The following is an 11,012-nucleotide window of genomic DNA, read 5'->3' on the forward strand; positions in this document are numbered from 1 at the left end:
CATAATGTGTAATGTATACATTCTCAGTCAATAATATGCAGACTACTTGCCTGATTTGCTATGTTCTAATTCAGTCAAAGGAAATAAATGAATTCTGAGCCAGGTTTTTTTTACAGGCTATTTTACAAGCTATATGCTATTATAATAATTAAAAATGAACATATGAACACAACTGCATTGATAGCCTACTGAAAAAAAGTTAACTTTGTTTGAGGTTGAGTCTGTTACTAAGCCTTAACCCAGTTTTTGAATGGCGTTGCATATTAACTCTTCCTAAAACTGCACATCCACACAGCAGGTGCATCCCTGGGTGTAATTTGTTTACATTTTACTGAAAATATACCTGGTACGTATGGACAAGACACGATTGGTTTCTAGACCAGTGATCGCAGGTCGCAGCGCATTTCAAGTGGCTATTTTTTCCGGACTATAACGTAAACCACGCCTCTCACATTGGATCTGATAGGCTGAGAGCCGTGTTTGGAATCGTGAAGGGATGGGGAAGCCATCTTGTATTGTCAGAACCTGGAATACGCAGGTTTGGTTGGATAGCCTACTTGTGGGACAGGTTATAGAATTGTAATAGCAGGGCCACTGACTAAACAGTCACAACGACTATTAACAATCATAGGGATAAATCTAGCTAGATCAGCTAGTTAGCTATGAAGTCAGTTGGCATGATATTTCGATGTCATACTTACTGAGAGAAATCTCCGATCTATTGAAAACGAACTGTTCCCGTGTGCGGGGAGAGAGGGTTAGTTTCCACTCTGTACAGTTTATTTCTTATATAACATATGATGATGAATGGCTGATAAATGTTGCTGAAAGCTGACAGCAGCAGTTTCGCTCTACTCGCTCTACTCTTCGCCTTGACTCTGACAGATCCACCACGGACAGGTAAGGAAAAAAGAGCGATACTCTTAGGCTTGCTAGCATGCAACTAGTATAATTTATGATCCTGTAATCTCTTAAATTATCTAAATTAACCCACACGTCGTATTAAAGAACGTGGATAACATTAGCTAGCAACAGTCAGTCCCTACATGACATTGCTACATTACTCGTACTTTTAGCTAGTGACAGATAACGTTAAGTTGATTTGTCGGAGACTTGTCTCTTGCTAACGTTAGCTACACAAACTTGACTGTTAACTAGCTACATTTGGTGTGATCTTGAATAAGATACCAAGCGGCTGCAAACGGTAGCGAAACACAATGCGTTTCGCAAAAGTTGGACGTGAAATGTTAAGGATTTCTAGTGCAACGTTAGCTAGCTGACTAGCGCTAGCTTGTTTAGGTGACCCGCCGAGGCGAAATAAGAGAGGCCTTACTCGGCCTGTGTCAACAACAGCAGTGCTCAGTTAACGTTGCAATTCCCAGCCACTTAGCTAGCTCTAGCATCATAAGCCTGTCTAGCTTTATTAAGTTAACTTATTCTATTGTAAATAGACTACAGTTATTGGGACGCATCTAGCTAAGCAGGCTGGCTGTGGATATTCAGCGACTCTGTAACTAGCTAGCCAAGTTAGTTAGCTAACGTTAGCTAGTAAGGTTAGCTTGCAAAACAGACTAACGTTATTAGGTTGAAACACTGGGGCCCAACTGAGGAATTTTTTTTGTCACGGTTGCATGTTGCCGTTGGCTAGCTAAATCGAATGGATTGCAAGAGGGCTTAACGACTGTCAATCTACACTCAGTGAGCACTTCATTAGGTATATTAACAAGGACTTATTTTTTTTAGACTCCTACTGCTTTATCCTATCAACTTAGCGTTATGGTGCGTTGTGTGTTCAGATATCCTCTTCTGCATTCCACTGTTATGTTTGGTTATTTGCGTTACTGTCACCGTCCTGTCAGCTTTGACAAGTCTGGCCATTCTCCTCTGACCTTTCTCATTAACAAGGCGTTTCTGTCTGTAGAACTGCCGCTCACTGGATTTTTTTTGTTTAGTTTTTTTTGTACCATTCTTTGCAAACTCTAGAGACTAGTGTGCGTCGAAATCCCCGGAGATTCGTTTCTGAGATACTCAAACCACCCTGTCTGCCAACCACAACCATTCTACGGCCAAAGTCACATTTTTTCCTAATTCCAATGGTTGATGTGAACATTAACCGAAGCTCCTCACCGGAATCTACTCGATTATATGCATTGCAATGCTGCCACACAGTGATAAGCTGATTAGCTAATGTTATGCTAACAAATTAGCTTTCCCTTATTTTTGATCCATGCAATCATTTTAAAGTTTTAACAGCCATACTGTATATGGTTGATGTAGATAGCCAGCTTTTGACTAGCTAGAGTGCTCATATCTCTCACCAGCTGGGTAACCTTAGACTGGTTAACCAACTTGGCAACTGGCATGCTCCTCGCACAATGATTTGTTTTCCAGTGCAGTGTATGGTTAAATATTGGACCATTAATACTATTCTGTTAGTTTACAGTAGACAGCACTTAGATTGTCGGCTATTTCAATGTAAATATTATGTTTAGCAATGCACCTGTGCTTGCACTACAGGTTGTTTCAAGCATTGAAAATGTGTGAACTCCACTAACAAATGTTAAAAATAGTTATTTTAAAATGTATTTTATGTTCTGTTTTTGATTATTTTTTTACAGATTAAAATGATAAACACAGATCCTAACATTACAATCCATGCTCCATTTCCCCTTGGTCATGTACATCCAAAAATTACAGGTGGTTTACGGTTGTATTTTCATAGTGTGATCTGTAGTAAGAATAAAAATAATGAATGTGTTTTTTATGGACCCAGGAGGTTTTGTCTGTCCTCCAGACATTGATAGTATATACTTGGCATGGAACAAGTGTTGGTGTGTCTAGCTATTTGAAGGGAGTACATCTCCAGCAGTGTCTCCATTAGGGAGATGCTGAGGCTTCTCCAATTTCAGCAAGAAATTCCTTAGCATTTCCTTTCTTTGGTTACCCCTTTTCTTTTCAATGAGTCAATGAGCGTATTCATCATTTGATTGCTTCTATTTACATTGGCTCGTTTCTGCTAGTTTTCTCATTTCTAGCTGACTAATTACAGGAAATCTGGTCTTTGATTATGTTGAACATATTGGCCTATATATGCTGAATTCTAAGTGCAGGTAGGTTCTATGTGCATGAGGTAAAAGAAAACAAGTGCGACTGGAGTAAAACCAAGGATTGTCTTGCAGTGAGCTTTGCAAATGTGCTGGTAGGTTTCTTATGTGCTGCAGGCTGACAGCAAATTGGGCTGCTGTGTCACATGTCTTTAGTTAGGTTGCCACTCCATGGTGTCATGGCCTGTGGCTGACATGAGGTCATCACTTCACTGTGGCTGCCGTCCAGAGTCAGGCGGGGGAAAAGCTGCTGCAATGGAATGGTCCCCCTCAAGGCTCAGCTTGCAGCTTTTTTTTTTTTTCAGGATCATTTACTCTTTCTTGGCATAGACAGACGGCAATCAAGTGCTGCATAATGTGTCTAATACTACAGAGCCCTGAAAGGGGTTCATGGTGAAACATTGTGCTTTGTGGCTGGTTGAAACTCACTTTATTAAAGGCTTCATGGTTAGATTGGAGTGTTTATTAAGGAGATAATGTATCTTGTTTCTGTCAAGCTTACATTTTTGCTTTAAAGGAATCTTGACTGTATTGTCTTTCTGTTGAATTGGATGTTTGTGTTTTTCTGTAAGTGTTTTCTCTGTTTTGGAGGTGGGGATTTAAACTGTTTATCACAGCGGGTGTTCATGTTTCATTTCAGGTCCAAGGCTTGCACTGGCACGACTGCTTTCAGGTAAGTTGTATCTCTCTTCAGTGTGAACCTTGCAGCACTCAAATATGAATCAGAGGCACTCAATGTTATGTAACGTCTTATTGTGCATTCAGTCTGATTCATCAACATCCAAATACTCCTGTTCATTTGAATTTACCAGCGCTTCTCACCAGGGCAGAATGAGTTGCACACCTACTGTGTCAGAGTTCATATTATGAATTGAATTCAATGTAACACCCTGTACACCCACTGTACTAAATCGCCACAAAAGAGAACAATGAGACGTGACTCTAACTCATACACATTTGCAGTTATCCATAAAGAACAGAATGCATTTACATAGACCTGTTGCAGTAGTTACTCAATATTAAGTATTTGTAATTATAAGTGTTTTCAGTAAGTACTAACTTGCTGTTTGTCTGCTTGTTGAACTAAGTTGTTTTAGCATTGAAAATATTTCTGTATCCCTCACATCCTAGATGCTATCTCACTTTCACTTTCTTATTTGTTGGAAGAGTGCAGTAGATTCACTTGACCACATTTTTGTGTTTATGTTTAGTCTGACTTATATACACAATCATGCATTTTAAAGTTTTTGCTTGATGGTGATACATGGCTAGGTATGAAATGGAATAACTTGAGCTTTTTGTTTTAATTTGACTTTCAGGTCAGAATGGCCAAAGCATTTGTTTTTATTCTCTTTTTTGTTTCCTCTTTCTTTTTCCCCTTCTTTATAATTTTCTTCTACATCTTATTTGTTCAGCATTCAATTGTTACTCTCCTTGGACATTTTCTGTAACAAAAACAATGGGCACATAAGTTAAACATAAGTTACCATTATTAACATTCATTTGTACACCAAACATCTGACATATTTGCAATACCTTGTTTGTAGTTTGTAGACCTAGTTCTGGCACTGGGTTTTTAGCATGACCTGGCTCAGCTGTGTAAGATGAAAACTACTGCTGTCTCTGCAATTGTATAATTTCATTTCCTCAATAAGATTGTGCATGAATGTGTCAGCATCCACACATCCTAAAATATCGGTCACATTCACCCGGCTGTTTGTACGCCTCTTGAACATTTTGAGTCACCAGCCATTAGATTTTATGTTCTCTCTGTATTTTTGGTATTTTGTTCGTTCTTATTCATTTGGCAGTGGCTGAGGTTATGCTGCTTGGAGCTTTAATGGTATTGGGTCTGTGAGCTGGTATTGGGTCTGCTCTTGCAGCTCCATGCCTTTAGAAAGATTGAATGAAAGAAAGGATGAAGGAAACATTTTAATGACTGCTGCCTACAGAATTGTACAGTACAGTAGTTTTTAAATAAAATCTGTGCATTAATGTGTCAACATCCACACATCCAAGAAACCTGCCACATTTATCATATTTTGCCACATTTAGACTGTCTATAGGCATATTTAACATCTCTGTCGCCAGCCATTAGACTTTCTCTCGTACTGTCTTTTGTTCTTTCTTGCTTTCTTCAGTTGTCAGGGGCTGTGCTGCTTGTTGCTTTAATGGTACAGGGCATGTGAGCTGCTATATGCCTGTAGGAAGACATTTCAGAAGCATGTTCACACTTGTCAGGCAGGCCCTGAGCACATGTGGCTGTAGCAGAGGATCAGTGCATTGCTGGCAGGGTGAAAGCAGGCCTGTGCTTTTCTGGGCCGTGTTTTCCTCCCTCACTCTGGGAGCTGTGAATTGGGCTATACGGGAACATGCTGTGCTGATGGAGGGGAAACGCATTCTGCACATTACACCCCAGGAGAATGGTGGCGGAATAAAATAGAACAGGAAAGTCAGATTTCCTACGAAAATGGAAGAGCAGTTGGAACATTCCAAAATTACAAAGTTGCTAAATGTTTCACAGCTCAACAGTAATGGGGGAAAAAAATTATAATAACAGAGGAAGGAATAACAAAACTAAGACTGTAGCACGTTGAATCCATTCACTGTAACAGACGTAGTGTCCTCCGCTCCCCTGAGAGGCTTCCGTACCTGATTCCTGCCCTGTTTTTCAGAGCTGCGATGTAACCCGGGGCAGTTCGCCTGCCAGAGTGGGAAGATGCAGTGCATCCCCATGTCCTGGAAGTGCGATGGCTGGACAGCTTGTGAGGACAAGAGCGATGAGATGGACTGCCCCTGTGAGCAAACGCCCATCTCCATAACAGCCTCCAACTCTCTTTTCATCCAATACACCTCTCATCAAAAACAGACCAGGGTAGTAAGGTCATTTGAGATCTGGTGAAATCAGTGTGTTGTCAACAGTGTTTTAGACTCACTCTGAAAGTGAAGCATGTGTTCACGTGCAATTGCTCTGGGGTTCATTTCATTTATTTAAACTCAACGAAACCACACTGATCATCTTAACACTGTTAGGACCCAGCTTCTCTCAGTGGAATCAAAGTGGGAGAATGCAGGAACTCACCTAAGTCAACAAACAATTACTAAAGAAAAGTAAAAGTTTATTGAATGTCACACCAGCCCAGCTGGAAAATCACAGTTTGCAGTTCAGCTACCTTCTACATACTGGTTGTATGGCCTGGCTTAAATGTCCTTGGCCTTGACACACATCCGTCTTATCTATGAGGTCCTATCTCTTTCTTACATTTGCACTGTACTTCTGTGCCTGATACCTGAATCTGCTTACAGAAGTGAAAGGGCCCATATTTTGAGCTAACACACTGACTATCCCACAGCCATGAAGAAGGAGAGGTTTCACTACGGCAACAGCTTTGACCAGGTGGAGGACGTCATGGGCGTGGCTCAACCCGTGCACTTCAACAGTACGGTCTCTCTCTCTCTCTCTCTCTCTCTCTCTCTCTCTCTCTCTCTCTCTCTCTCTCTCTCTCTCTCTCTCTCTCTCTCTCTCTCTCTCTCTCTCTCTCTCTCTCTCTCTCTCTCTCTCTCTCTCTCTCTCTCTCTCTCTCTCTCTCTCTCTCTCACACACACACACACACACCAAAAGAGGCACGGGGTTGTCTTTATTTTTAACTAGTTAGTCATACTGTTCTCAAGTGTGACACCGTTATTTTTACTTTACCTAAATGTTTCTTTAATTTGGTGAGCATGCATAAATGGAGAACGCTGTTTTCTACCTTTTTGGGTGTTTCAAGTTGCAAATGCATTGTTATTTCTTTCCTGTTCTTCAGTTCCACTGGTTGTTTTTTAGAAAAATTAACATTCCGCACAGCCGAGAGCCTATTTATACCACTTGCAGAGCCAGCAGGTGAAGTTGGGAGATACTGCAGAAAACAATATCAATAGTAATTAATGAATCGTATCACATTAGCATATTCATGTTCTGTCATGCATGGAAGATTTACTATTCCACTTATAATACAACAATCCTTGCGTCATTTTTTTTTGGGACAAATGGGAAAGACATTTTTTTGGGAAGTTCTTGGATTCCATGTTCATCTTTTGCATGAAACAAAATTGTGCCTATAAGCTCTGCATATCACCTGGCCCTTGAGAAAGCACTAGGAATTGTAGTGAGTGAGTGTTATCATTATGATTCTCCTAATCGGGTGATGTATGATCATGGAGTGTGTATGTGGCTAATGCTCCCTTGCACCCTACCCCCCACAGAGAAGTGTCCCACTGGTTGGCACCACTATGAGAAGACTGCCAGCTGTTACAAGGTGTACCTGGTCAAGGAGAACTACTGGCAGGCGGTAGAGACATGCCGGAGGGTCAACGGCTCCCTGGCCACCTTTGTCACCAACGAGGAACTGCAGTTCATCCTGAAGATTGAGGTGGACTTCGACGAGAACGTGTGCGAGCGCAAGGACCAGTGCAAGTGAGTGCGGACCACGATCACGTGCATTCTGTTTCAGTTTCTAAAAGAGGTCTTACAACAACATTCCTCTTTGGCTTGCTTCTACCCACAAAAAAAGCGTAATTCAAAAACACTTTGCATAGCAAGCCGCTTTTCCTGCAAACCCTGACAGAAATTTGACTTTTTAACTAATTAAATGCTGTTCCCAGAGGAAAAATGATAATGGTAAAGACCCATTTATTGTGTTCTTAGATTAACTCAACAATTATATGACCCACAAAACAGCCTGATATAACACTCGCGTTGACTTTGCCTCTTTTTTTGAGCGAAATATGTTTTGACATTTGTTCTTTATAACAAGCAATTATACACTCAGTGAGCACTTTATTAGGTATTTATTAGACTTTTGTAGACTTATCTTCTGCTGCTGTAGCCTATCCACTTAGAGGTTTGATGAATTGTGTGTTCAGAGATATTCTTCTACATACCATTGATGTAATGTGTGGTTATTTGCGTTACTGTCACCTTCCTGTCAGCTTTGACCAGTCTGGCCATTCTCCTCGGACCTCTCATTAATTTCTGCCCGCAGAACTGCTCACTAGATGTTTTTTGCTTTTCTCAGCATTCTCTGCAAACGCTAGAGACTGTTATATTTTTTGTTTAACCATTCAAAAAGTCTAGTTACATTACATGAAAATTGCTTGTTCGTTATTTCCTTGAAATTGACCTTGAAGCACAGAATAGAAAGCCTGAACCATTCACCACTGAAGCACATTTGTTTATCTGTGCTGTGGGTCTTTGTCCAATTGTAACAAAAATGTTGTGTTTTGTTTTTTGGAAGGTTGAATCTTAGGAAAACCTTTTTTAACTTTTTTTACTGCAGATTCTGGGTTGGTTATCAGTATGTCTTCACGAATCAGAACCATTCCCTGGAAGGGCGATGGGAAGTAGCTCACAGAGGTAAGTAACACCTCAGTGTTCTGAACCCAGCATATTCTACTATATCGTATGGGGATTCTAAGAAAGGAGGACTTGTCTTTAAGCTTTTGTTTTGGTCCAACAGGGTCCATGCAGGTCTTCTTGCCACCAGAGGGCCTGACAAACTTCAGAGAGGCCGTGCCCAACCAGGAGAGTGTCTTCTGCGCCCAGCTGCAGCGTTTTCAGATAAAGAACATGAACGAGCGTGGCTTACACAGCTGGCATGCTGAGAACTGCTACAAGAAGTTCCCCTTTCTCTGCAAGAAGAGTATGTCTCTGAACTAATCTGAACTCTAAACTTGCATGCAAGCGTATTAATATAAGAGTTTCATGAAAGGGATCATTTTACTTTTGTTATGAAACAACTGACTAACTGACTACCATCCAGTTGGCATTTTTTGTTGTGTTCAATCCTTGATATAAACCGTGTTTGCGTGAGTGAGGGAGAGAGTAAGCGGACTCCTCCTGTTGCCATGGCAGGACAGACGTGTGTGGACATCGAGGACAACGTGGTGAATGAGGGGTACTACTTCACGCCGAAGGGAGACGACCCCTGCCTCAGCTGCACGTGTCATGACGGCGAGCCGGAGGTATGCGTGGCGGCGCGCTGCGAGAGACCTCAGGGCTGCCAGCACTTCCGCATGGACCCCAAAGAGTGCTGCAAGTTCACCTGCCTGGACCCAGGTACCCGCTTTTCTCCCTCACGCGGGCTCAACACAGCTCTGATTTCTATTTTTACATGCAAAGCACCTCATGGACCTGGCTTGTAACTCACTTTTGTTACAGTAATAAACCTTGTTATTGACCGATATCATTCCGCAAAATCCTACTTACCAGGCTAGTCATAGCCTTCTTGTATCACTGAAAGACAGAAATAAGCGGATAACATGTACATGCTCTCATAAAGATATGACGCACTCATGTGTCTGTTTTTGCTGTATGCTCATGAGAGCTGCCATAGGCCTTTGTGTAGTGTGCTGATATCTATGGTGTGTCCTCTCAGATGGGAACAGCCTCTTCGACTCCATGGCCAGTGGAATGCGTCTGATCATCAGCTGCATTTCGTCCTTCCTCATCCTGTCTTTGCTGCTCTTCATGGTCCACCGGTTGAGACAGCGGCGACGTGAGCGTATTGAGACCCTGATCGGAGGCAACTGTAAGCTTTCTCCTTCATTCACCGTCTCTCACTCTCCAATCAGAGCTCATTCCGGCTGAGCACCGGTTCCTAAGCCAGAGCCTTTCTCTCACCCACAGTGCATCACTTCAACCTGGGCCGCAGGGTGCCTGGGTTCGATTACGGGCCAGACGGGTTTGGCACGGGCTTGACCCCCCTCCACCTGTCTGATGACGGAGAAGGGGGCGCTTTTCATTTCCATGAGCCACCCCCACCCTACGCCGCCTACAAGTACCCTGACATCCACCACCCAGATGACCCTCCACCTCCCTACGAGGCCTCTATCAACCAAGACTCCCTCATCTATGTGGATTTAGGTGCACAACATTTACTTTAAACATCATTTTCTGCGTTTTGGTTTTTACGTGAAACCGTACTGCAGTTCTGCATGTAATGCTACTCTGAAATTTGAATGGGATTTGAGGTTACCCACCTAGTTCTGTTGCGAATCCTCTTGCTCTTTTGAGCTTTGCCTCTTGTGCTGTTTTCTTGATTTCACACCACCATTTTGTTTGTATGCTTCTCTAGGAAGGACTGGAGCTGTGGCAGCAGATGGTGGTCAGACAGGCCCTGAGGGCAGCAGCCCCAGCAGTCCCCCAGAACACATCCCAGAGGGGAGCTCCACACTGGGCCAGTCCTCTGTGGAGCACGAAGACTCCATCGACAGCAGCACTCTCCTGGTCGCCCCGGACACACCAACCAACAGCCCCGCAACAGAGACTACTGCGGCAGGATACACCGGCAGCTCCTCACTAAGCACTGTTGTATAGAGCCAAGATACTGCCTGCGAGAAAAGCACAGCGCGTTTTTGTCCGTGCAAGAAAAAAAAAAAAATCTGAAGCTTTTGGCCCGTTGCTGTACACAGAAGACTAGCACAAGCATTTAAAATACGGTTTGGTTTTACAAAAAAAAAGAAGAAAAAACACTTTTCAGTCTTTGGCTTGAATTTTTCGTGTATGTCCTTATGTAAATATTTTATTGGGTGTTATTTTGTCTCTGGAAGAGGCCAACAGAATGAGTCTCAATCAAATTAGGAAGGAGAAAAGTTATGGCAATATCTTATTAATGTATTTGTACAATTGAATATTGGCATCAGAACAACTAGTCTAGATGCGCTGAAAACACTAAAACGTCTGTTGAAGGTGTAGTGAAAAGTCAGGACTCTTCACACAATGTTTGAAACCATGTGTGTTAAATCATCTGAAGTCTGGGACAAAAATGTTTTTTCTACAAACTTTGGGTCCTTACTCTGCTTTTAATTCCTTCCATTGAGGGTGGCAAGACAAACAGTTGGGAAAATAGTTATTTCCCTCTCCTGTAG

General features: G+C 42.2%; 1 protein-coding gene across 1 annotated transcript; it reads left to right on the top strand.

The window, feature by feature from the left end:
• Positions 1–530: 530 nt before the first annotated feature.
• On the top strand, positions 531–10,486 carry LOC133140081 (integral membrane protein DGCR2/IDD-like). Its single transcript, XM_061259636.1, has 11 exons — positions 531–900; positions 3,745–3,777; positions 5,780–5,902; positions 6,458–6,544; positions 7,350–7,560; positions 8,423–8,499; positions 8,603–8,785; positions 8,998–9,201; positions 9,521–9,673; positions 9,772–10,008; positions 10,220–10,486. The coding sequence occupies exons 1-11, from the start codon at positions 819–821 to the stop codon at positions 10,459–10,461; spliced, it is 1,632 nt and encodes a 543-aa protein (XP_061115620.1). The 5' UTR covers positions 531–818; the 3' UTR covers positions 10,462–10,486.
• Positions 10,487–11,012: the final 526 nt, after the last annotated feature.

This window comes from Conger conger, chromosome 11 (genome assembly GCF_963514075.1).
Source record: "Conger conger chromosome 11, fConCon1.1, whole genome shotgun sequence".
Taxonomy (NCBI): domain Eukaryota; kingdom Metazoa; phylum Chordata; class Actinopteri; order Anguilliformes; family Congridae; genus Conger; species Conger conger.